This window comes from Cebus imitator, unplaced genomic scaffold (genome assembly GCF_001604975.1).
Source record: "Cebus imitator isolate Cc_AM_T3 unplaced genomic scaffold, Cebus_imitator-1.0 Scaffold191, whole genome shotgun sequence".
Taxonomy (NCBI): Eukaryota; Metazoa; Chordata; class Mammalia; order Primates; family Cebidae; genus Cebus; species Cebus imitator.
Window position 1 is genome coordinate 1,685,752 of NW_016107506.1, and position 27,937 is coordinate 1,713,688.

The 27,937-nt window shown below is 36.7% G+C and overlaps 1 protein-coding gene across 1 annotated transcript in view; it reads left to right on the plus strand.

The window, feature by feature from the left end:
• Positions 1 to 27,937, plus strand: part of PTH2R (parathyroid hormone 2 receptor) — a 103,060-nt gene that overhangs the window by 26,893 nt on the left and 48,230 nt on the right. Inside the window, exons 2-7 of the mRNA XM_017546749.2 lie at positions 1,166 to 1,268; positions 19,906 to 20,016; positions 20,130 to 20,251; positions 25,106 to 25,203; positions 26,079 to 26,268; positions 27,559 to 27,712. Coding sequence (XP_017402238.1) covers positions 1,166 to 1,268; positions 19,906 to 20,016; positions 20,130 to 20,251; positions 25,106 to 25,203; positions 26,079 to 26,268; positions 27,559 to 27,712 — 778 coding nt within the window. The remainder of the gene's footprint in view (positions 1 to 1,165; positions 1,269 to 19,905; positions 20,017 to 20,129; positions 20,252 to 25,105; positions 25,204 to 26,078; positions 26,269 to 27,558; positions 27,713 to 27,937) is intronic.

Sequence of the window (27,937 nt, forward strand, 5' to 3'; positions counted from 1 at the left end):
AAAATTGATGACCACATGTGGAAAATTGTGGTTGTTTAAGATTATATTTACAACATTTTTGGTACTTGACGTGAAGATTAACTGATCTCTCTTTGAGTGAGAGTTGGTGACTTACTTGTAACAAACAGAATATGGTGGAATTGACCATGAGTGACATCTAAGGGTAGGTCATCAAAGGCATCTTTCTCTCTGGAATCTGAATTCTGTGGGAAACCAGTTGTCATGTTATCAAAACACTTAAGCACCCATTTGGAGAGAACCGTAAGGTGAGGAATTAAGGCTTCCTCCCAATTACCCCTGAAGAACTGAGACTCCTTTGCTGATAGCTATGTGAATAGACCATTTTGAAGGCACACTCTTTAGTCTAGACAAATCTTTAAATGACAGCATCCATAACCAAAGTCTTTTTTTTTTCTTTCTGGAGATTGGAGTTTTATTATTACTCAAATCAGTTTCCCTGAGCATTTGGGGATTGGAGTTTTTAAGGATAACTTGGTAGGTAGGGAGCAGCCAGGGAGTCAGGAGTGCTGATTGATCAGGATGACCAGAGTCTTGACTGTAGCTTCATGAGAGACTCTGAGCCAGAACCACCCAGCTAAGAATCTCCCAAACTGTGAAACAAATTAATGTTTGTTGTTTTAAACCACAGCAAAATTTTGGGATGTTTTGTTACACAGGTGTAGGTGATAAATACAGACTGTTTCTTCTTTAAGATTCTGTTCCTCTGGTACCAACCACTCTTGGTACTAAGTAGTTTGTATTATATTAGATGAAAGCATATCATTGCAGGAAATTATTTTTTTCTTTGTACATTATTTTATTTTTTGTAGTATATTATTTGTAATATAATTATTTTTGTTTTTTTCTCAATGTGATATCTCTTTTTTTTTTAAGTCTATTATCTCTAATATAATTACTAACTATATTAAAATTTTCTCACTTTTTCTGGTATAAGATTTTTTAAAAGGCTAATCAGGTAAAAGTAAAGTTATTCTAAAATCGTATGCATTGATGGATTTTGACTTTTGATTCAGGTAAAGGTCTATTTCAAACAGCTTGATATCAAAACTCATTTTCAATTAGATTAGAAGGTAAAATAATGAAAGTTTGTATCCTGGCTTTAAAAACCATGATGGAAATGTTTGTATTTTGTTCATTTTTATAGCTGGATTCTGATGGCACCATTACTATAGAGGAGCAGATTGTCCTTGTGCTGAAAGCAAAAGTACAATGTGAACTCAACATCACAGCTCAACTCCAGGAGGGAGGTAAAGATGCCCGGAAAACTGACTCCCCTTGTACCTCCTATCTGTTCTCGTAAAGATAGCAAATTTCCCTCCTTCTTTAGTGTTAGGGATATCCGTATCAGTCAATCCACATTTCCATGCGGAGGGGTGTGTAGCAGAATAATGACACTCTTTTTATCTCTATTCCACATGCTTTTCCCTCTCTGTGGAAGGAGTGACTTGCCTGATAGTAAGTTTGAGAATAGCAATTGGGCATGTGCACATCAGCCTATCCCTTAGTCCTTTTTTCAGAATTTGTCTTCCTGTAGAGAGCATGCATACTGATTTGCCCTTGACCATACAGTAAGCTTGGAGGAGCAGGCTCTGTCCCTCTGGACATTACCTGCAGGTTTAGGTAGTAAGCTCAGTTTAAAGCAGTACATAAGCAAGCCCATTTATATACCTAAACCATGTTCTCCAAAAAACCTTTTTTGTTAGTAAAATGATACCATTTTATTTCCATTGCCTGACATTTTATGCAATCTCTTAATTAGTTCTAAATTCAAGTTGAAAGTGGGGTGTTATTTGCTTTGCTCCCTGCCTTCCCAAATGAATGCAGCAGAAAATGATCTTAAAGTTTTCCCTCGGTTATAAAATGTGCAGTTTGAAATCTACTTCATACCTCTCTAAATACTAAAAAATAATTGTGATTGATTTCACAATGTTTATGATCAGAGAATGTGGTCTGCTTGATACTGAGTTTTAAAAATGCGTTGAGACCTAATGGCTTATATTCTTGTCAATTTTGATAATGTTCCCTGTGGTCTTCAAAGGTATGTATATTCTCTAGTTTCTGAGTACAATGTTTTACAGTGTCCACTACATTAAGCTTATTAGTTGGGTGGTTCATATATTCTGCATCCATATGATTTTTTAAATGTGCTTGACCCATTTGTACATGATTTGTAGGTAAGGTAATACAACCTTGGCTTATGGAAAAAATTGAATTTAATTGCTAAAATTCATTTTTCAGGTCTTTGCTTGTTTATAAACTACCATGTAAATGTGTTACTTTTCTTTTGCATTCCATTTTTATGTTCTGGTTTTGCATCTTTTGCCATGCTTAGGTGAGTTACTTATAATTGTTACATATTGTGGGTGTTATGAAGGAAGAAATGAAATTTGTGCCCATGGATGCAAATTATTTCAGAGCATCTGGTGAAATTTATGAGCAAAAACTTGAAAGGTTTTGAGTATTTTATAAATAATGTTCCTCTATATTTCATGTATCATCTCACCTAGAATAGTGAACAATGTAGAGTGTAACATGAAATATGTACAACAAAAGTAAAAAGTTAAAAAAATGTGCTTGACCTATTATTTCCTGATATATATATATATATATATAATTATATCTTAAAATATGCTACTATGATAAGTTTTCAACTTTTCATCAAAAAATTTATCAGATAGTTTTACTTCATATATTTTGAAAATATATGAGGTATATTTAAGTTTAGAAATATTAGATTTCCTGGTGAATTAAAACTTTTATACATAGGAAGTAGCCCTCTTTATCTCTAGGATACTTTTCCTTCATATTTAAAAAATATGTACAACTTAAAATTATTATATTATGAAAATTTAACAAATAACACTTGTTTTCTTCTTTCTTGGTATCTGCCTTTTACATCTTTTCTAGTTCTTTAAAAATGTTTTAATTGTGATAAAACATATATAACATTAAATTTACCATTAAAATTTTTTTAAATTGTACTTTTCAGTAGTGTTAAGTATATTCACATTGTTGTGCAATCAATCTCCAGAAATTTCCCAACTAAAATTGACACTCTGTACTCATTAAATTTTAACAACTCATGTTTCCATTCTTTTATTAAACTTTTATTAAGCTTTTCTGTATACTTAGATTTCGGGAGTATCTTTTACAAACAGGACACCTATAGAGTTATGCATTCTGATAATCTTTGTCTATTAACTGAAGAATTTCGCTCAATTACATTAATTGTAATTACTAACATACAGTATTTGAGTTTAATTCTAATATCTTATTTGTGCTTTCTATTTCACCAGCTCTTCTTCTCTCTCTTCCGCTTCTGCAGCTCCAACTCTTTTTTGGATTGATTGAGACCTTTTTCTCATTTTATTCCATCCCCTGCCACCCCCAACTAGTATTGAAGATATGTATTATATTTAATTCTTTTAGTGGTTATCCTAGAAATTTTTCTCATATATATATATATATATATAGTACTTTAGGTTTTATATATATATATATATTGCTTTAGGCTCTGGGGTACATGTATGTGTGTGTGTGTGTATATACATATATATATGTATATATACACACATACATGTATATATATTCTCTCTCTCTCTCTCTCTCTCTCTTAGGTTCTGGGGTACATGTGCAGATCATGCAGGACTATTGCATAGGTACATACATGGCAAGGTGGTTTGTTGCCTTCATCCCCCAGCACCTATATCTGGTATTTCTCTCCTCATTATTCCTCCCCACCATCCCCATCCCCTGCTGTCCCTTCCCTAGCCACTCTCAACTGACCACAGTGTGTGATGCTTCCCTCCCTGTGTCCATGTGTTCTCATTGTTCAACCACCGCTTATGAGAACATGTGGCGTTTGGTTTTCTGTTCTTGTGTCAGTTTCCTGAGAATGATGGTTTCCAGATTCATCCATGTCCCTATGAAGGACATGAACTCATTGTTTTTTATGGCTGTGTAGTATTCCATGGTGTATATGTGCCACATTTTCTTTATCCAGTCTATCATTGATGGACTTTTGGGTTGGTTCCAGGTCTTTGCTATTGTAAACAGTGCCTCAGTGAGCATACGTGTGCATGTGTCTTTATAATAGAACAATTTATAATTCCTTGGGTATATACCCAGTAATGGGATTGCTGGGTAAAATGGTATTTCTATTTCTAGGTCCTTGAGGAATTGCCACACTGTCTTCCACAGTAGTTGCACTAATTTGCACTCCCACCAACAGTGTAAATGTGTTCCTATTTCTCCACATCCTCTCCAGCATCTGTTGTCTCCAGATTTTTTAATGGTCACCATTCTAACTGCTGTGAGATGGTATCTCTATGTAGTTTTGATTTGTATTTCTCTAATGACCAGTGATGATGAGCATTTTTTCATATGTTTGTTGGTCTCGTATATGTCTTCTTTTGAAAAGTGTCTGTTCATATCCTTCACCCACTTTTAAATGGGTTTGTTTTTTTCTTGTAATCTGTTTTAGTTCTTTGTAGATTCTGGTTATTAGCTCTTTGTCAGATGGGTAGATTGCAAAAATTTTTTCCCATTCTGTTGGTTGCCAGTTCGCTCTAATGATTGTTTCCTTTGCTGTACAGAAGCTCTGGAGTTTAATTAGATCCCATTTGCCTATTTTGGCTTTTGTTGCCATTGCTTTTGGTGTTTTAGTCATGAAGTCCTTGCCTATGCCTATGTCCTGAATGGTTTTGCCTAGGTTTTCTTCTAGGGTTTTTATGGTGTTAGATCTTATGTTTAAGTCTTTAATCCATCTGGAGTTAATTATAGTGTAAGGTGTAAGGAAGGGGTCCAGTTTCTGCTTTCTGCACATTGCTAGCCAGTTTTGCCAACACCATTTATTAAACAGAGAATCCTTTCCTCATTGCTTGTTTTTGTTAGGTTTGTCAAAGATCAGATGACTGTAGATGTGTGGTGTTGCTTCTGAGGCCTCTGTTCTGTTCCATTGGTCTATATCTCTGTTTTGGTACCAGTACCATGCTGTTTTGATCACTGTGGCCTTGTAGTATAGTTTGAAGTCAGGCAGCATGATGCTTTGTTGTTTGTTCCAGCTTTGTTCTTTTTGCTTAGGATTGTTTTGGCTATGCAGGCTCTCTTTTGGTTCCATATGAAGTTTGAAGTGTGTTTTTTTTCAGTTCTGTGAAGGTCTTTGGTAGCTTGATGGGGATAGCATTGAATCTATAAATTACTTCTGGCAGTATGGCCATTTTCACGATATTGATTCTTCCCAATCATGAGCATGGAATATTTTTCCATCTGTTTGCATCTTCTTGTATTTCCTTGAGCAGTGGTTTGTAGTTCTCCTTGAAAAGGTCCTTTACATCCTTTGTTACTTTTGTTCCTAGGTATTTTACTCTTTTTGTAGCAATTGTGAATGGGAATTCACTTTTGATTTGACTCTCTGTTTGTCTGTTATTGGTGTATAGAAATGCTTGTGATTTCTGCACATTGATTTTGTATCCTGAGACTTTGCTGATGTTGCTTATCAGCTTCAGGAGATTTTGGGCTGAGATGATGGGATCTTCTAAATATACAATCATGTTGGCTCCCTCTTTTCCTAATTGAATGCTCTTTATTTCTTTTTCTTGCCTTATTGCTCTGGCTAGAACTTCCAATACTATATTGAATAGGAGTGTTGAGAGAGGGCATCCTTGTTTAGTGCCAGATTTCAAAGGGAATGCTTCCAGTTTTTGCCCATTCAATATAATATTGGCTTTGGGTTTGTTGTAAATAGCTTTTATCATTTTGTGATACATACCACTGATACCTAGTTTATTGAGGGTTTTTAGCATAAAGGGCTGTTGAATTTTGTCAAAGGCCTTCTCTGCATCTATTGAGATAATCATGTGGTTTTTGTTTTTGGTTCTGTTTATGTGATGGATTACATTTATAGACTTGCATATGTTGAACCAGCCTTGCAACCCTGGAATGAAGCCTACCTGATCATGATGAATAAGCTTTTTGATTTGCTGTTGCATTCTGTTTGCCAATATTTTATTGAAGATTTTTACATCGATGTTCATCATGGATATTATCCTAAAGTTTTCTTTTTTAGTTGCCTCTCTGCCCGGTTTTGGTATTAGGATGATGTTGGTCTCATAAAATGAGTTCGGAAGGATTTCCTCTTTTTGTATTGTTTGGAATAGTTTCAGAAGAAGTGGTACCAGCTCGTTTTTGTACGTCTGGTAGAATTTGGCTGTAAACCCATCTGGACCTGGGCTTCTTTTAGTCGGTAGGCTATTAATTGCTGCCTCAACTTCAGCCCTTTTTATTGGTCTATTCAGGGATTCAACTTCTTCCTGGTTTAGTTGGGAGAGTGCAAGTGTCCAGGAATTTTCCATTTCTTCCAGGTTTACTGGTTTGTATGCCTAGAGTTGTTTGTAGTAGTCTCTGATGTTAGTTTGTATTTCTGTGGAATCTGTGGTGATGTCCCCTTTATCATTTTTTATTGCGTGTATTTGATTCTTCTCTCTTTTCCTTTTAGTCTGGCTAGCTGTCTATCTATATTGTTGATCTTTTCAAAAAGCCAGCTCCTGGATTTGTTGATTTTTGAAGGGTTTTTGTGTCTGTATCTCCTTCAGTTCTGCTCTGATCTTACTTATTTCTTGTCTTCTACTAGCTTTTGAGTTTTTTTTTTTTTTTGATCTTGCTCCTCTGACTCTTCCAATTTTGATGAGAGGGTGTTGATTTTAGAAACATCTCATGTGGGCATTTATTGCTTTGAATTTCCCTCTAGACACTGCTTTAAATGTGTCCCAGCGATTCTTTTATGTTGTGTCTTCATTCTCATTGGTTTTGCAGAACATCTTTATTTCAGCCTTCATTTCGTTGCTTATCCAGTCTACATTCAGAAGCAAGTTGTTCTGTTTCCATGAAGATGTGCAGTTTTTGGTTAGTTTCTTAATCCTTAGTTCTAATTTGACTACACTGTGGTCTGGGAGACTGTTATAATTTCCATTCTTTTGCATTTTCTGAGGAGAGATTTACTTCCAATTATGTGGTCAATTTTAGAGTAAGTGCGATGTGGTATTGAGAAGAATGTATATGGGGTAAAGAGTTCTGTAGATATCTATTAGGTCTGCTTGGTCCAGATCTGCATTCGAGTCCTGGATTTCCTCATATTTATTTAATTTCAGAAAGTTTAAAGTTTATTATCCACTTTCTTTTTCCAAATAAGATACTCAGTTTGAAATACTTTAATTGCTTTCAAATTATATGGTCTTTAGTTCTACCTTAATTTTATGTTATTATAATTTTTTTAAATAAAATATTCTTTATTTTTGAATCTTTATGTTAGAATATGTTTATAGTGATCCCAGTTTTTGTCTGTCGGAAAATGTCTTCATTTCTGTGTTAACCTTGAAAGATAATTTTTCTGGACATATGATCCTTCATTAAAAATTATTTAGTCAACATGGTGAAACCCCATCTCTACTAAAAATACAAAAAACATTAGCTGGGCATGGTGGCATGTGCCTGTAATCCCAGCTACTCAGGAGGTTGAGGCAGGAGAATTGCCTGAATCCAGGAGGCGGAGGTTGCAGTGAGCCGAGATCGTGCCACTGCACTCCAGCCTGGGTAGCAAGAGTGAAACTCCGTCTCAAAAAAAAAAAAAAAATTATTTACTTTTATCACCTGAAGATATATATATATATATATATATATATATATATATATATATATACACATCTCCCATTGTTATTACTGACAAATCAATTCTCAATCTTTCTTTCTGATTAGCTCTTTTCCGTCTGGCTCTTTTTAATAACTCTTTAACATTGATATTTTGCAGTTTCACTCTGTACGTAGGTATAGATTCGTTGGATTTCCTGAATCTGAGCATTTATATCTTTATTCAGTGATGGGAATGTTTTAGTTATTTTGCCTTTGAAATTTGGCTCTCCTTTATTCTCTCTCATCTCCTTCTGGAATTTTAAGAAGACAAATGTGGGACCCACTCATACTACCCTCTGTGTGTCAATATCTTACATATTTTCATTTTCTTTGTTTCTTTACTGCTGTTTCAGTAATTTCTTTGAATATATTTTCCACTTTGCCAACTCTTTGTTTAGCTTTGTCTTACAACTGCTCAATCCATCCATTAGTAAATTTTGATTATATTTTTATTTTCTAAAATCTTCATATTCAATTTTGATAGTTTTTTCCTCCTTCAATATTATTTCAGATCTCTTCTTTTTATTCCCAGACATGTTTTACATGCTGCATATGATAATTCTAATATCTACAGACTTTGCTGGTCAATGCTGACCACCACACATGGTGGCTTATTTCCTTGTGTGACCAAGGATTTGTGATGAGCAACTAATGAGGCTCTCGTTTAAAGTGCATTTTTTAGAGAAAATTTGTGTTTTCAACTGAAAGATGACTAGATGAATTATTGACCTAAGTCCAATTTAAACTAAATTTAGATCATACACGAATGTGAGCTGGTGGTTAGAAATGTTTAGAGAAGAATTTTCCCCCCACTGTTTTATATTCCAGCTCCAAATGTAGCCAAGAGTGACACAAACCAATCTCCTTCTGAAGGATGGTTTTATTTCTTGTCCACCCACTAGCAAGAGAAGTGTCATCTGTTGGGAATACTGACTTTCTAGAGGGGTCTCCTGTTCAATTTCTCCACACCATAAGGCCTCAGGCTCATCTTTTGTTACCTGAACACCACAAAACTCTAACTCTAAGCAAACAGGTCAGTAGAAGCCTCTAAGCTAAACCCCAAAAGTAGTGCTTGCTGCTCCCATATTTCTAGCCTACAACTTATTCCTTTACTTTATAGCCAGTTAAGCCATATTTAAAGAAAGAAGGGTTTTATGTTAATATAGCCTTAGAAGGTATCTTCTACTAAGAAAAAGTTTTCTGAATCGCTAGTTTAATAGTGCCTAAAAAGGGAAATCATGCACCTTCTAAAGAATGCTGATCCTAATATCTTAGATGCAAATCTACTAATAAGGAGATGTATCGTTATGAAAAAATATGCAAGCATTATTATCTATGATGGCTGAATAAGCTGTTTTCTAGGATATCTTATAAAATGTTGAGCTGCAAGATCACCTAGGCCAATATTATCGTCTTTAGTGTCCCTTTAACAGTTCAACAAATATTATGTGCCCAGAGTGTTTTACTTCTGTAGTAAGCTCTGAAAAGTATGAACAAGATTCTGTCTTTTCCCTATGGGGTTAATGGTTTAATAAGGAAGGCAGACATCTTTCAGGATGGTGTATAATTCTAACAACAGAGATATTTTAATAACTATAGAACCATTGAAGAAGCATCTTAATTAATCAGAGAAGGCTTCCTGAAAGAATAATGATCTCATGTTAAAAGTAAAGAAGTAGGAATTAGATGTGATGAGGGGAAAGTAAGAATATTGTATTAGTCAAAGTTCTCCAGAGGGACAGAACTAATAGGATATACTTATATATGAAAGGGAGTTTATTAGGGAGAATTGGCTCACATGGTCACAAAACGAAGTCCCACGATAGGCCGTCTGCAAGCTCGGGAAGAAAGAAGACAGTAGTGGCTCAGTTAAGTCCAAGAGCCTCAAAAACAGGAAAGCCTTCAGTCTGTGGCCAAAGATCCAAGAACCCGCAGCAAACCACTGGTATAAGTCCAAGAGTCCAAAGGCCGAAGAACCTGGAGTCTGATGTCCAACGGTAGGAGAAATGGATGGAAGCATCCAGCACAGGGGAAATATAGAAACTGAAGTCTCAGCAAGCCAACTTATCCCACCGTGTTCCCCCTGCTTTGTTCTAGCCAACTGGATGATGCCCACCCTCATTAAGGGTGGGTCTTTCTCTCCCAGTCCACTAACTCAAATGTCAGTCTTCTTTGGCAACACCCTCACAGACACACCTGGGAACAATACTTTACCAGCCATCTAGGCATCCTCCAATCCAATCAAGTTGACCCTAATATTAACCATCACAAAGACAGTCCAGAAAGAGAAAAAGAGGAAATAGGATGGGCCAAGATAAGCAAGTATGCATCAGTCACATACCATATGAATTATACATAAAAGAATAAATTAACTGGTTAACGTAGGTAGCATCTAAAATTTGTGAAGGTGTGAATGATGTGAAGCATGTAGATGAGTATATACTAAAAGAGAAAAAACTTTTTTGAGATCCTTGTTTTTATAGACATCCTTTTCCATGCAAATAAGACAGAATTAAATGTGGTCAAACTTTGGTTTACCTTTCAATTAAAATATCTAATTATATAGAGATTGACTCAAGTGTTCTTTACTTTAAAATTGTAAAACACTAGAATGACATTTTGAATTCACTAGCTAATTTAAGGAATTTTCATTTTTACATTCTTCTAAAATCAAGAGATGCGTATCAAAATATTTAGGAGTGAGCTGTCAGACTGTCTATAATTTATTTAAAAAATCTATAGCAAAAATAAATTAGATTATCACAAAATATTAGTAGCTGTCAATTCTAAGTATATGATTTTCTATTTTATTTATGAAAGATTTTTATAATAAAAGAACATAAGAACATAAAACTTTCCCTAATGCTTATGAAAGAAAGAAAAGGATATATAAATGCAAACACTCAGCTATAAAACTATTCAAGCACTTAAAAAACAAAGACCAAAATATTATTGATCCAAAATATTATTATTCCAGGTGTGGTCACATTTTGTTTGAAAAGAGAAAAAAATTCTCCCAATTTTAGACTGTTCTGTGTAAATGTCATGGTTTGACAAGCTTCACTCATAATTAGTTTGTCCTGGCACACAAAAAGAATTACAGAGTTATAATTAATGGTGCTGATTTATGAAAAGAGATTGGTGAGCCATTAGTCAATTAATTAGATCCTTGCCAAATAATGAAAGTATTTACTCACATAGGATGGCAGTGATGATCAAGGAGAGAATGCTAGTTAAGATCTCTATTTTTTGGCTGGGCACGGTGGCTCATGGTTGTAATCCCAGCACTTTGGGAGACCGAGGCAGGTGGATCACCTGAGGTGAGGAGTTTGAGACCAACATGACCAATATGGTGAAACCCCATCTCTACTAAACATACAAAAATTGGCCTGTCATGGTGGCATGCACCTGTAGTTCCAGCTACTTGGGAGGCTAAGATAGGAGAATTGCTTGAACCTGGGAAGTGGAAGTTGCAGTGAGCCAAGATTGTGCCATTGCACTCCAGCTTGGGTGACAGAGTAAGACTCCGTCTCAAAAAAATAAAACAAAACAAAAATCTATTTTCTTTTTTTAAAAAAAATTTATTGTATTTTGGGCTCTGTTGTACATGTGCACATCCTGCCTCCTGCAGGATTGTTGCATAGGTACATACATGCCATGGTGGTTTGCTGTCTCCATCCCCCTGGCCTCCCGTGTCATCTACATCAGGCATTTCTCCCCGTGTTATCCCTCGCCATCCTCCCTGCCCTCCCTCTCCCCCTCATTTTCCCTCCCCTTCCCTCCCCTCCACCCCCAACACCTAGCCCAGTGAGTGGTGTTCTCTTCCCTGTGCCCAAGTATTCTCATTGTTCATCACCCACTTACAAGAGAAAACATGTGGTGTTTGGTTTTCTGTTCTTGTGTCAGTTTGCTGAGAATGATGGTTTCTAGATTCATCCATGTCTCACAAAGGACACAAACTCATCATTTTTTATGGCTGCATAGTATTCCATGGTGTATATGTGCCACATTTTCTTTATCCAATTTATCATTGATGGGCATTTGGGTTGGTTCCAAGTCTTTGCTATTGTACACAGGGCTGCAATGAACATACGTGTGTGGGTGTCTTTATAATAGAGCGATTTATAATCCTTTGGGTATACATCCAGTGATGGAATTGCTGGGTCAAATGGAATTCCTATTTCTAGATCCTTGAGGAATTGCCACACTGTCTTCCACAATGGTTGAACTAATTTGCACTCCCACCAACAGTGTAAAAGTGTTCCTATTTCTCCATATTCTCTCCAGCATCTGTTGTCTACAGATTTTTTAATAATTGCCATTCTAACTGGCTTGAGATGGTATCTCAATGTGGTTTTGATTTGCAAAAATCTCTGTTTTGGTACCAGTACCATGCCGTTTTGATTTTTTTAGCCTTGTAGTATAGTTTGAAGTCAGGTAGCATGATGCCTCCAGCTTTGTTCTTTTTGCTTAGGATTGTCTTGGCTATGCGGACTCTCTTTTGATTCCATATGAAGTTTAAAATTTTTTTTTTTCCAGTTCTGTGAAGAAGGTCAATGGTAGCTTGATGGTGATAGCATTGACTCTATAAATTACTTTGGGCAGTATGGCCATTTTCACAATATTGATTCTTCCTAACTATGAACATGGAATGTTTTTACATCTGTTTGCATCCTCTCTTATTTTCTTGAGCAGTGGTTGTAGTTCTCCTTGAAGAGATATTTTATGTCCTTTGTTAGTTGTATTCCTAGGTATTTTATTCTCTTTGTAGCAGTTGTAAATGGGAGTTTGCTCATGATTTGGCTCTCTGTTTGTCTGTTGTTGGTGTATAGGAATGCTTGTGATTTCTGCACATTGATTTTGTATCCTGAGACTTTGCTGATGTTGCTTATCAGCTTAAGGAGGTTTTGGGCTGAGATGATAGGGTCTTCTAAATATATAATCATGTCGTCTGCAGATAGGGACAATTTGACTTCTTCTTTTCCTAATTGAATCCCCTTTATTTTTTTTTTATTGCCTAATTACTCTGGCTGGAACTTCCAATACTATACTGAATAGGAGTGGTGAGAGAGGGCATCCTTGTCTAGTGCCAGTTTTTAAAGGGAATGCTTCTAGTTTTTACCCATTCAGTATGATATTGGCTGTGGGTTTGTTATAAGTAGCTTTTATTATTTTGAGATATATTCCATCGATACCTAGTTTATTGAGAATTTTTATCATAAAGGGCTGTTGGATTTTGTTGAAGGCCTTCTCTGCATCTATTGGGATAATCTTGTAGTTTTTGTCTTTGGTTCTGTTTATGTGGTGAATTACGTTTATAGATTTGCATATGTTGAACCAGCCTTGCATCCCGGGGATGAAGCCTACTTGATCATGGTGGATAAGCTTTTTAATGTGCTATTGGATTCAGTTTGCCAGTACTTTATTGAAGATTTTTGCATCAATGTTCATCATGGATATTGGCCTGTAGTTTTCTTTTTTAGTTGTGTGTCTGCCAGGTTTTGGTATCAGGATGATATTGGTCTCATAGAAAGAGTTAGGGAGTATTATCTCTTTTTGTATTGTTTGGAATAGTTTCAACAGGAAAGGTACCAGCACCTCTTTGTACATCTGGTAGAATTCAGCTGTGAACCGGTCTGGACCTGGACATTTTTTCATTGGTAGGCTATTAATTGCTGCCTCGACTTCAGACCTAGTTATTGGTCTATTCAGGGTTTCAACTTCTTCTTGGCTTAGTCGTGGGAGTGTGCAAGTGTCCAGGAATTTATCCATTTCTTCCGGATTTACTGGTTTATGTGCACACAGTTGTTTGTAGTAATCTCTGATGGTAGTTTGTATTTCCGAGGAATCAGTGATGATCTCCCCTTTATCATTTTTTATTGCATCTATTGGATTCTTCTCTCTTTTCTTTTTTATTAGTCTAGCTAGCAGTCTGTCTAGTTTGTTGATCTTTTCAAAAAACCAGCTCCTGGATTTACTGATTTTTTTTGAAGTGTTTTTTGTGTCTCTGTCTCCTTCATTTCTGCTCTGATCTTAGTTATTTCCTGTCTTCTGCTTGCTTTTGAGTTTTTTGATCTTGCTCCTCTAGCTCTTTCCATTTTGATGATAGGGTGTCAATTTTAGATCTTTCCTTGTTTCTCATGTGGGCATTTATTGCTACGAATTTCCCTCTAGACACTGCTTTAAATGTGTCCTGTAGATCCTGGTACGTTGTGCCTTTTATCCTGTTGGTTTCAAAGAACATCTTTATTTCTGCCTGCATTTTATTCTTTATCCATTTGTCTTTCAGGAGCAAGTTGTTCAGTTTCCATATGATTGTGCAGTTTTGAGTGCTTTTCTTAATCCTGAGTTCTAATTTGATTGTGCTGTGGTGTGAGAGACTGTTTGTTATGATTTCTGTTCTTTTGCATTTGCTGAGGAGTAATTTACTTTCAATTATGTGGTTAATTTTAGAGTAAGTGTGATGTGGTGCTGAAAAGAATGTGTATTCTGTGGATTTGGGGTGGAGTGTTTTGTAAATGTCTATTAAGTCTGCTTGGTCCAGATATGCATTCAAGTCCTGGCTCTCCTTGTTGACTTTCTGTCTCATTGATCTGTCCAATATTGTCAGTGGAGTATTAAAGTCTCCCAGTATTATTGTGAGGGAGTCTACATCTCTTTGTAGGTCATTAAGAACTTGCTTTATATATCTGGGTGCTCTTGCTCCTGCATTGGGTGCATATATATTTAGGATTGTTATCTCTTCTTATTGCATTGATCCTTTTACCATTATGTGATGCCCTTCCTTGTCTCTTTTGATCTTTGTTGGTTTAAAGTCCATTTTATCAGAGAGTAGGATTGCTCCCCTTGCTTTTTTTGGGTCCCCATTTGCTTGGTAGATCTTTTTCCATCTCTTTATTTTGAGTCTATGTGAGTCTATGCATGTGAGATGAGACTCCTGAATACAGCACACTGTTGGTTCTTGACTTTTTATCCAGTTTGCCAGTCTGTGTCTTTTGATTGGGGCATTCAGGCCATTTACATTCAACATTAATATTGTTATGTGTGAATTTTATCCTATTTTGTTACTGGCTGGTTGTTTTGCCCATTAGTTGATGTGGTTTCTTCATTGTGTCATTGTTCTTTACCATTTGGTTCTTTTTTTGCAGTGGCTGGTACTGGTTGTTCCTTTCCATGTTTAGTACTTCCTTCAGGAGTTCTTGTAAGGCAGGTCTTATAGTGACGATCTCTCTCAGCAATTGCTTGTCTGTAAAGGATTTTATTTCTCCTTCCCTTATGAAGCCTAGTTTGGCCAGATATGAAATTCTGGGTTGAAAGTTATTTTCTTTAAGGATGTTGAATATTGGCTCCCACTCCCTTCTAGCTTGTAGAGTTTCTGCTGAGAGATCTGCTGTGAGTCTGATGGTCTTTCCTTTGTGGGTAACTTGACCTTTCTCTCTGGCCGTGCTTAGGATTTTTTCATTCTTTTCAACCTTGGTGAATCTGACGACAATGTGCCTTGGGGTTGCTCTCCTTGAGGAATATCTTTGTGGTGTTCTCTGTATTTCCTGGATTTGACTGTTGGCCTGCCTTGTTAGGTTGGGGAAGTTCTCTTGGATAATAGCCACAAGAGTGTTTTCCAGGTTGGATTCATTCTCCCTGTCACATTCAGGTACGCCGATCAAGCGTAGATTAGGTCTTTTCACATAATCTCATATTTCTTGGAGGCTTTGTTCATTTCTTTTCACTCTTTTTTCTCTAATCTTGCCTTCTTGTTTTATTTCATTGATTTGATCTTCTATCTCTGATATCCTTTCTTCTGCTTGATCGATTCAGCTGTTGAAACTTGTGCATGCGTCACAAAGTTCTTGTGCTGTGTTTTTCAGCTCCATCAAGTCATTTATGTTCTTATCTAAGCTGGTTATTCTAGTTAGCATTTTGTCTAACCTTTTTCAGTGTTCTTTGTTTCTTTGACTTGGGTTAGAACATGGTCTTTTAACTCTGAGAAGTTTGTTATTATCCACTTCTGAAGGCTGCTTCTGTCAATTCATCACACTCATTTTCTGTCTTGTTTTGTTCCCTTGAGGGTGAGGAATTGTGATCCCTGGGAGGGGAAGAGGTGTTCTGATCTTTGATGGTTTTATCCTTTCTATGCTGTTTTTTTTCCCATCTTTGTGGATTTATCTCCCTTTGATCTTTGAAGTTGGTGATTTTGGGAGAAATCTCTGAGTGATGTCCTTTCTGTTGCAGTTGGAGCTATACCTTTTTTGGCCCATAGAGGCAATGCTGGGCTGCCTCGGATTCAGGCAGGTTGCTGGGTGGGTGGTCTTCCCTTGGGGTTTGTTTGCAGGTGAAATTACCCCCACCTTCCCAATGGCATCTTTCCTTCCCTGAGCTCAATCTGCCTGATTGGGGTCATATTCATGTATTTACTGCCAAGCTCTCTGGCATGTGGTCTTCAGTTTGAGTTTTGTGTGTGCGTGGGGGAACTGCCAGGCCTTATGACCTGTTTCCCTGCTTTCAACTCTGCCTCTTTCTATGGGATGGGTTGTTCCATCCTGCTGGCGCTAGTCTAAACCTCCGCCCAGGTCCCACCAACAACTTGCGGCACAAGAAGGGAGTGCTTGCTCAGATTTGCATCGACAACCCACGGTGCCCCTCAGTCTGGTGGGGCTCTCGTGGACTGTGGGTTGCAGGAGGGATGAGGTAAGCACAGGATCCAAATTGGAACACTGAGGGGGTGAAGTCCCTTGACGCTCTGAGCTGGCTGCATGTTCCAGGTGGGGACACACCCCACCCCGTCTTGGTTCGTTCTCCCTGGGTGGCTCTTGCCCTGCTTTGGCTCCCTCTCTGGGCTACTTTCAGAGTCCTTCCAGTCCCCCTAAAATGAACTTGGCACCTCACTTGGAATCGTGAAGTCCTCTAGCCCTCTGCTTCTCATTTGCTGGGAGCTGCATTCCGGTGTTGCCTCCTCTCGGCCATCTTCGCACTGCCCCCCAAAAACTCTATTTTCTATGTGAGGTTCATGGCTTCTTCAATTTTTTTTGACCTTTTGTGAATATTTACTATTCTCTTTGTCAAAGAGCAACCAGAAAAATAAGCATGATCTACAGAAATACTTTGGAGGAGTGTCTGTTCTCTAAAGTTTGGGCAGTATGTCCATGTGTGTACATGTGTGAGATGGTATCTTGTAGGGAACTAGAAAACTCTCCCTTTTAGAGCATGAAGAAAAAAATTTCCATAGCAGTTTTAACACTATGTAATTATAGAATAAATGGGCCATTGGCTTTTGCTAGAAAATAGCACATGACATGGCAGCATACATTCTGGAGGGAAATCTAGTTACCAAGGAACAAGAATGTGTGTCCAGGTCCAATTTATGTAGATTATACAATAGATACTGGACACATATCTACTGGCCAGTCCAGATATATAAAGACATGTGACTTGTTAAAAGGCTAATTGAAAGATATCAAGATGTAGGGTTTAGGGCAAAGTTGTTGGGAGAGGTGGAGTCATTACATTCTGTATATGAGAAGGAAAACAACAAAGCAGATAATGGTGGAAAGAGAGACAGGTGGAACTGTGCACCAGAAGCAGGCACCAGTGGAATGGATTCCTGCCTTGCCTGTGATATGTAAAGCTCTGGCTTTTATTATGTGAGCAAAGCAAGGCTTTTTCTATGAAAATGTTCTTGGAAAGAAATTTTCTTTTCTTATTGCTTGGTAATGCACATAGCAAATCAAGCATTTGTTTCTGTGTGATATGGTGGACACTAATAAGTTAATTTCAGGTTCATAATTGAATTTTTTTTCTGTAGAGATCAGTGTTTCTGTGAGGTTCTATTATGCTGACTATTCAAAACTGCACAAACAACTTGACAACATGAACATTAGCCAGAACAATAATCCTCAGCACAGTTAGTGTAACTGGCAACTAAAAAATTGAGAGAGCTATAATGGGAACTTGTGGTGGCAGAATGATGGCCCTCCCAGGACGTCCATGCCCTAATACCTGCTGTCATACCTGTGTATGTTGTGCCACATGGCAGAAGGGACTTTGCTGACAGAATTAAGGTTATGGACCTTAAAATGGGGGGGCTTATTCTGGATTATCTGGGTGGGTTCCATGTGATCATATGGGCCTTTTAAAGTGGAAGAGGAAGGCAAAAGAATCAGAGTTGCAGCAGAAAATGAGAGAGGAGGAGATATTAAAAATGTGAGAAGGACTCAATCTGCCTTGATTAATTTGAAGACAGGAGAAGGGGGCCATGAGCCAAGGAAAGCAAGTAGGTTCTGGACATTGGAAACAGTTCTCAGCTGACAGCTTACAGCAAGGAAATAGGAACCTTGGTTCTATGTCTGCAAGGAGCTGAATTCTCCCATCCACCCAAATGAGCCAGGAAACAGATACTACCTCAGAACCTCCAGAGAGGAATACAGCCCTGCCCAGCCCTTGATTTTGGTCTCACGGGTCTACAAGCAGACAAACAGCTGAGCCCAGCAGACTTCTGACCTACAGAAATAGTGAGAAAACAAATTTCTGTCATTTTAAGCTGTGACATTTGTGGCAATTTGTTATAGTAGTGATAGAAAACTAATACAGTAGTCATTGAAGGTATCTCTTTTTGGGAAGTTGGGGTATAATTTGGCTGAGAGGCTGTCTTCTTGGAAGTTTAGCTCATCACTAACCAAAAGGAGTCCTGAAGAGCACAGAGAACTGTCACTGAATATTTGTTAATCCTCTACCAAGTGCCAGGTGCATTTTAGGAACATGGCTAAAGCTTGAGACAAAACAGATAAAAATCTCTACCTTCAGGTTTCTTAAATCCTGTGACTTAGGAATGATAAAGTAACACCCAGTATTGGTAGGAAATGAGAACTCAGGGGAAAAATACAGCAGGAAAAGGTATAAGGAACATTTTGGGATGCAATTTTAGATGAGAGTGTTTACTCGGAAATTGACATTTGAGTAAAAATATGAAGGAGGTAAGGGAATAAGCCTGTCTGAGGGAGAGGGCAGATCTTATGGATACCTCAGGTATTATAAAAACTTATGTTTTGAGATGGGGAGCTGTTGAAGGATTTGGGGTGATTATGTCAAAAATAAAGAAAAGGAAGTGTGAAGTAGATTCACTGTGCACTAGTTACCAACTTGCCTGAGTCCAGCGAGGCAAAATACTCAGCGTGCAAGTTATATGAAAAGGGTTGATTACCCACAGGTAGGCAGCAAGGAAAACCAGAAGCCTAGGAGTCATTGGCAACTGGTCCCCATGGCTCGGGAAAGCTGCCTGGGCTGGATGGAATCTCAGCTGCTCATGAGCTGCATACATCACAGCGGAGGGACCCCATCAAACAGCCCAACCCTGGTTATATACCTCAGGGAATACACGGTGCACTGGGCTAATGTCTGGAGATATCCTGTTTCTGGGAGGGTCTGGAACACAGCCTGGACTGTTCCAGGCTGTTCTCCAGCCCTTATCTCAGCATGTTGCATTTACAGCACATTCTATAGTTATTCTTGAGAACTACAAGAAAGAGGGGCAGGGAGAATCAGGTTCTTCAATGCCACCCAGAAAATTGTGCTGCAGAAAGAAATGTTGGAATCAGGAGAACCAGTCATAGGCTGTCGCACTCATTCAGGTTGGACCTGAAGTGGCTTGGACTATCATGGTGGCAGTGGCGGTTGTGAGAAGTGATGAAGTTCTGGATTCATCTTGAGAAGAGTAGAGTTTATGAGAATTTTGTTTGAGATGAATGCTAGACTCAAGGAAATTGCTAAAAGTATTGGCAAAAAGAGAAAACTGAGTCTTGGGACTTAACAGTGAGGGGCACTGTTTCAGGTGTTATGTTCTTTAAAAACAGTTTTCAAGAATTGAGTGTAAAAATGTAGCTACAACTATGGTGGTCAGAAGAGCCTGACTACAGAAGTTGTTCACAATGATTTCCATTGTTTCTTATAAATTAATTGCTATAGCTTTCATAACTAGTATGCTGGAATAATTTGTGTGCAAAGCAAATGTTCCTACAAATGGACCTTTGATGAAGCCACAGAGATGAATTTTGGGACATTTGCATCGCATCTATCCTATCTAGTTTCTAAAACTACCAATTTGTTTTAATTTTGCTATAGGCAATGACCTGAAATTTTGCATTTTGAATGCATTTGTTCTCTGGTTTCAACTACCTTTTTGTTTAACTTTTTTTTTTTCTTCATTAGAAGGTAATTGTTTCCCTGAATGGGATGGACTCATTTGTTGGCCCAGAGGAACAGTGGGGAAAATATCAGCTGTTCCGTGTCCTCCTTATATTTATGACTTCAACCATAAAGGTATTGACTTTTTCTGAAATGATTAATTTGAAACAAACATTTACTTGTCATTATATTTTGATAATTGATTCTAAGGCAACTGAGTGATCTCAGCATCTTTCATGTCTTTACAGGAGTTGCTTTCCGACACTGTAACCCCAATGGAACATGGGATTTTATGCACAGCTTAAATAAAACATATGCCAATTATTCAGACTGCCTTCGCTTTCTGCAGCCAGATATCAGCATAGGAAAGGTAATGGAATTTTTCTATTTGTGAACTCCTGAGGGAAAGCAGAATGATGTTTGAATGCAATTCTTGATTGCCAACTATTATATATAAAAACCCTCTTATTCCATGACACAGGGATCATAAAATATAAAAGCAATGTTGCAATCTTTTCAGATGTGTATCAATCTTTCTGGTATTTTCTATAGCCTAGAGCTATCTGGCTGAGATACATCCATCCATATTTATAAATATACCTGTGTATGTGTTATGTGTGTTATGTTACATTATGTTATGTTTACATTGCATTATATTATGCTATATTACATATAAAAATCCCAATAGGTAGTTAGCAACATGATTCATTATTTCTTCTTGGTTACCTGTGAATGGCTACATTTCATCTGTATATTCCAGAAGGATCTTTGCATGTTAGAGGGTATTTTCCACCTCATAAGATTTACCAGTAGGTGATTTCATTAGCATATAAAAGATTAGAGTTGTAAGATTAAAGAGGAGCAAGGGGCATCAGATAAATCTTCCAGCATAATATATTAATTTCACAGATGTGAGTCAACTGAGAACCGGAGATTAGGTATTGGTCAAAGTGACATAGCTTGGTGATAACAGGGTTTAAAGCAGAGCCTTTATGTCCTAATTTCACATCAGTGCTGTTTCCAATATAGAAATCATATGCAAACTTTGAGATATTGTAGAGAGTAACTTTTAAGTTATAAAAGTTGGTTTAAAAGTCATGTTTAAATTGATATCACTTAGACCTCATGAGTAAAAATGCATGATGATATATGCATATGATGCTAAGGGTTAATGTGATAAATTGTGTGTAAATTATCTTTATGTAGACCCTGAGAATAATCTATCAGACATAAACTTTTCAAACTTTTGACTTATTTCTTTACGTCTGGTAATGTTTTGGAGAGGTAGGGAGGGAGAGCAGCAGCAAAAGAAGTAGTGAGTTGAAGCTTTCTTTCTTTGATTTTGCATTAATAGAACTTCCTTTCTTAACTTTCTACCTTAATGAGCTCTTTAGGAATTGGTTGAAAGACTTTCGGTTTTACATTTAATTGTTGAAAAGCTTCTTAGATAAAATAAGTCAAGATGAGGAGATTGTTAGGTACTCTACAGTGGAACTAATATCAGCATTCAGTTTAGATAAAATGCTTCAAAATAATTTCAATCTCATTGATAGAAATAAATATTCACTAATAGTGTACTCTGTGGTTATCTTTATTTTTGCATTATGTGATGTAAAATGCAAACCTTTCAGAACTATTAAGTGGCCATTAAATTAAACCATGGTTTAATTTATACTGAACTCTAATCTTATAACCATTTTCTGTGATTACTGTGTATTTTAAGAATAAAAATAACTAAAGATGGTTGGTGGCCATACTTAAGATATGCACTAGTTTATGTACAATGATTTAAAAGTTAATAGAAAATTTGAAGAATTGTGTTAAAATAATTTAATTTTATCTCCTTAATTAAAAACACCAAGAACATTTTCTATTGTTTGCAACCTTTAAGTAATAATTTGGGAAAACCCAAGAAAACAAAATATCTTTAATAAGAAAACTAGATATATCCTGAAGTTTTGACACAATGTAAGGCAAAATGATATTACTTATTTATGAGATATAAATTGTTAATATTTAATAAAGTTTTTTTATAAGGAAGGAAAAGCAAAAAAACTAAAAAAGCATACATTTAGAATAAATGCCACATTTTTATTGAGAAAACAAGACTAAGATATTTTTGAGCACCTTTTTCTCTAAATTTTTATATAATTAGCTTAGCAAAATGAGGTAATGATTTTAGTTAAAAAAAAAAGGGAAGAAATTCTACTGATATGTCACAAGATTATTAAATTTTTTTAGAGTGTGATATTTAAAACAGTAGCATACTATAGAAACTACCACATAATACATCTGCTGTCCAAAGGCTAGATGTACTTTTGGAAAGCAATTTAGCAGTGTATATTTAAAAACTTCAAAGGGATCATATTCTTTGATTTTATAAATTTACTTCTAAAATCAAGCATAAGGATTTAGAATGGGGGAACTGAATGGGAAAAAATATTCATTGAACAAATTATTATAGTGAATATTTCAACGAGTTTAAATTTCTAATAAAGACTGGTTAAATAAGCTCAGATATATGTATATAAATTTTATGAAGAGTTTGCAGCCTTGAGCAATTATTTTGTCACCCAAAAAAATTCAGGAATAAACTTGTATATAAATTGAGAATGCAGATGCATAAAATAACAGGCAATGCTTTACAGAAATGGAATGAAAAGAAATACATGAAGTGCTAGCTGGACATGGTGGCCTCTGTCTGTAGTTGCAGCTACTTGGGAGGCTAGGATGGGAGGATCTCTTGAACCAAGAGTTCAAGATCAGCCTGGGCAACATAGGGAGATGCCATCTGTTAAAATAATAACAACAATGACTTCAAGAAATATGTGAAGTACATTAAGTACTAACAAACAGTGTTTTTTTCTGATTAGTTAGAATTTGTAAGATTTTTTTCCCTCCTCTCTTTTATATTTTAAACACTATTCAAATATTTTCTATAAAATGTTTTACTGTCATATTAGGAGAAAACAATTAGTAAACAATATATTTTAAAAAATAACAAAAGTCTTCTGCTTCCAGTCATATTGTAGGCAGTTGCAACAAGAATAAGTTGGGTAAGATGGAAAATCAATAATATGTAAAAATTAGTTGAGGATGCCAAGAAATCTAAATGAACTAAATTCCAGAAATGGCAAGTCCTTCCTATGACAGAAGAGACCCATGGCTGTGTGTGTCCTTAGGACCACAGTAGAAGAGGAGACACCAGGCCATTGAAGGGGATAAAGAGAAAAGAGACAAGCTTTTACATCAACTTTTAGCAGACAAGGGCTGACATAAGGGCTTAGAATCCCAAGGAGTAAGCCCTAGCCTCAGTGAGCTATGATCCACCTGGTAATTCTTTACTATGGGAACTTCACCAGGTGCATGGAGGAAGTATGCCAAAGGCTGGGGCAAGCAGAGGGCTCAGAGAAATCCCTTGAGTTGTGTGTAGGGCTCTCACAGTGAAAGGCAGCAGTTGGCTGAAGCCATGGATCAGGACAGAGGAGCTGAGAAGCATCCTTTGAGGCATATAGGGCCCTCACTAATTGCATGACTGATGCAGCCCACAGGCCAGGAGAAGGGCAGGGAAGCTGAGAGAAATCCTCTAAAGATGCACAGTTCTCACTGAGTGTAAGGCAGCGACCAATCGCAAGTCCAGGCCTCTGGAACTTCTGACTAGCCACCTTCAAGTTGGGGTTCCCACGAACCCTTCTTTAAGCTTGATTAATTTGCTAGAGGAGCTCACAAAACTCAGGGAAACACTTACGTTTACTATATATTATTATAAAGGATATTTTAAAGGATACAAATAAGCAGCCAGGTAAAGAGACATACAGGGTGAAGTCTGGAAGAGTCTGAAGTGAAGGAGCTTCTGTTCTGGTGGAGTTGGGGTGCACCTGCCTTCTGGTAGATGGATGAGTTCTTGTTCACCTTCCTGTAAGCCTCCATAAGTTCAGCTGTCTAGCAGCTCTCCATATCCCATTTTCTTGCCCCTTTTATGGAGACTTCATTGGGCTGGCCTGATTGAAACATGGAAAATCCTTGCTGGGTTCCCCATTTACTCTATTAGTATTAGATCATATCCTTTTTTGTTCAGTCACATTTCTATACCATTGTCCAATCTTAAAAGGTCACATACTGTATAATTCTTATGTGACATTTATGAAATGACAAAATTATAGAGATGGAAAACAGATTAAGGGTTGTCAGGTGTTTAGGATGGTGGAGAGGAAGAGGTGTCACAATAAACAGGCAGAACAAGGGAGAACTTTGTGATGGGGAAATTGTTCTGTACTTGATTACAGTAATGGTTACAAAAATGTACATATGATAAAATGACATAGAACTATAAATATGCACATTGCATCAAGGCTAAATTTCTGTTTTTGATGTTTTAGTATAATTGTGTAAGATATAAGCTTTAGATAATATTGGGTGAAGGGAACCTGGGCTTTCTTACAATATTTTCTACTTTTTAATCTATAATTATTTTAAAATAAAATAATTGAAAAGGAATGAACCATTTATACATGTGACAATATTGATGAATATAAAAAAGAGTATGTTGACAAAAAGAGTATAAGCTGTTTTATGTAATTCTAAGAAGTCTAAGAGGGCTGGGCGCGGTGGCTCACGCCTGTAATCCCAGCACTTTGGGAGGCCGAGGTGGGTGGATCATGAGGTCAAGAGATTGAGACCATCCTGGTCAACATGTGAAACCCCGTTTCTACTAAAAATACAAAAAATCAGCTGGGCATGGTGGCACGTGCCTGTAATCCCAGCTACTCAGGAGGCTGAGGCAGGAGAATTGCCAGAACCCAGGAGGCAGAGGTTGTGGTGAGCCGAGATCACGCCATTGCACTTCAGCCTGGGTAACAAGAGCAAAACTCTGTCTCAAAAAATAAAGAATAAAAAAAGAAGTCTAAGAATAGTCAAGAAGTATATGAAGTATGTGAACAGAGAAAGCTAATTTGTGGTGACAGATATTAGAACAGTGGTTTTCTGGGGGTGGATGATGGGTGTTTTTTTTTTTTTTTTGGCTAGCAAGGGGCACAAATGAACTTGGTTTGTCAAAACCTATCAAAATGCTCACTCCAGATCTCTACATTTTATTGCATGCAAATTACAGCTCAAAAAAGTTAAAGAGGATTAGAAATAATATTCCAAAAATAACATAGTATTTCTTTTCCAGTTTATTTGTAAAATAGTCCCATATCATACATGAGTATCTCTTCCCTTCCAGCAAGAATTCTTTGAACGCCTGTATGTAATGTACACTATTGGCTACTCCATCTCTTTTGGTTCCTTGGCTGTGGCTATTCTCATTATTGGTTACTTCAGGTGAGTGATGCCCATCACTTTCTCCGTGAAGGGACACATTCTGTTTCCTCGTCAGAGAAGACATAGAGGTCTCATAATATTTTCCTCAAATGCATGGTTTTGAATTCAGCCTAATGTTATTATATTATTTGACAATTAATTTTACATGACAAATTCAGAGTTCTTTGTTTAAAAACTTAAAGCATCAAAGTAGTATTAAACCTCTAAACCAATAAGCATGTTTTGCAGTATATTTGTTGCAAAGTGGAACAGCATCAAGTTGAATGAGTTCCCAAGTGATTTTGGTGCCATTGGACAAAAGTTCATCTTAATTAATTCCCAAAATTATCAGATATCAGTACATAAAGAAACAGTATTTATTACTTTTGTTATGGTTTATTTTTTTATCCACTTTAACATGTGTCCAATTCCATTCAGCTTAATCTAAATCATTATAAAATTCTGAGCACCAATTCAGTTGGCCCTCTATATACGGGATTTCACATCCTCAGATTCAACAGACTGTGGATGGAAAATACTGAGGAAAAAAGTTTGATTATGTTTGTACTGAACATTTACATACTTAATTTTTTTTCATTTTTCTCTAAATAATACAGTATAACATGTACTTACATAGCATTCACATTGTATTTGGTATTATAAGTAATCTAGAGATGATATAAAGTAACAAAATGATGTGCATAGTTTATATGCAAATACTACACTATATCATATAAGGGACGTGAGTATCTGCAGATTTGGGAATTTGTGTGGAGTCTTGAACCAGTCCCTGCTGGAAGGGAGCAGGCAGACTGGTGGTGGCAGCAGTCACCCTGGGTGTTTTCCCCCATTTTTGATTTTATCCAAATTTAAATACTGAATATTTCTCTCCATAGACGATTGCATTGCACCAGGAACTATATCCATATGCACTTATTTGTGTCTTTCATGCTGAGAGCTACAAGCATCTTTGTCAAAGACAGAGTAGTCCACGCTCACATAGGGGTAAAGGAGCTGGAGTCCCTAATAATGCAGGATGACCCACAAAAGTCCATTGAAGCAACTTCTGTGGACAAATCACAATTTGTAAGTGTTTTTACCTTTTTCTCTCATTACTAATTTGTCTAACATTACAAATAGGTACAATTTTATAGTCTGCTAAACTTATGATTCCTTGTTTTTGCTTATCTTATCTGCTGGTAAATCCAAAATGGATTATCAATTTGTATAGTGATGTTTTCTCCCTCAATTCTGTCCTTTCATGTCTAATCAATCAACATTTTATTAAAAGTTCTTGGGTTTTTCCCTCAAGAACATTCTGGAATGGAAATTGCAAAATACACAAGATTTGAATGGTATTTGGTGTATGCACCACAGCAACTGTCGTGGCTCCCCACTTTAGAAAGTAAAAAACCCATCAGCAAAACCAGAAGCTTGCAACTTAAAAGCCCATGATATTTAGTCCCTTTATTCAATTTCCAAAGACTTATATATAAAATTTATGTTACTTGATTCTGCTCTTGAATTGTACTGGTGGTAGAAAATATATTCACCCAATAATTCACTCCATTAGATCATTGAAACAATATATCTGAAATTAGGCATAGTAGATTGATTATCTTGGTAGTGTGAAATAATACCCTGTCTGGATCTGTGCCTTTGCCCTGCAACTTTATAGTCCCCACTGATCCCAATTCTGGGCTGGCACTGTGACTTGTTTTCCCTAACAGAAGGAAGTGGAAGTGATAGTGTACCAGTTGAGAGTAGACGTCTAATGAGTGAGCCTAGCTGAGACAAGCCTAGCCCAGATCAGCAGAACTACCCAGCCAATAAACAGATTTATAAGACATATTAAATGTTTATTGTCATAAGTCACTAACTTTGGGGAACAGCTTGTTTTGCAGGAGTAGTAACATAAAAAGACCAAAATAAAATAAATTCAAGCTAGAAATATGGATAATATTTTCTTCTTTATGCTTTTCTATATGTTCCTAATTTTCTGTGAGGGTTGTGCATGATTTTTATAAAAAGAAAAAACTGAGAAAAGTAATTTTTTTGGTAACTTCTTAAAGAAAAACTTATTTTAAAAGTAGAATCAAGTTCATAGTCTTGAAAAATGCTGCATCCCCAAAACCTAAAGTGCAATAAAAAAAAAAAAAAAAAAAAAAAAAAAAAAAAAAAAAAAAAAAAAAAAAAAAAGAAAAATGCTGCACCAAAATAACTGTTTCGGCCCCTCAACAGTTTTGACTTTCCTTTGTACAGGAGACATATTAGCCTGAAAAAGAAACTGAAGACTTGTTTTTTAGTGATCTCATTGTTGGCATCCAGTACATCAAAGAGTTCTAATATGATGCAATTCTGGTTTATTTGTAACAGATTGGGTGCAAGATTGCTGTTGTGATGTTTATTTACTTCTTGGCTACAAACTATTACTGGATCCTGGTGGAAGGTCTCTACCTGCATAGTCTAATCTTTGTGGCTTTCTTTTCGGACACCAAGTACCTGTGGGGCTTCATCTTGATAGGCTGGGGTAAGGCATTTATATCTTTGTTCCTTTCAAATTGGATGATGGATTTGATGATGTTCTGTCATGCCCATCATTCACATCCCTACAATCAGAAACAGTCCTTCCCTTCTTATTTTTGTCTCCCTTTCTTTTATTGTTCTATTCTTAGACAAAAATAATTAATATCAAGTCTATAATTCTCTCAGTGGTGAAGAACTTTTAAAGTTATTTATGGTTAGTGATCTTAGG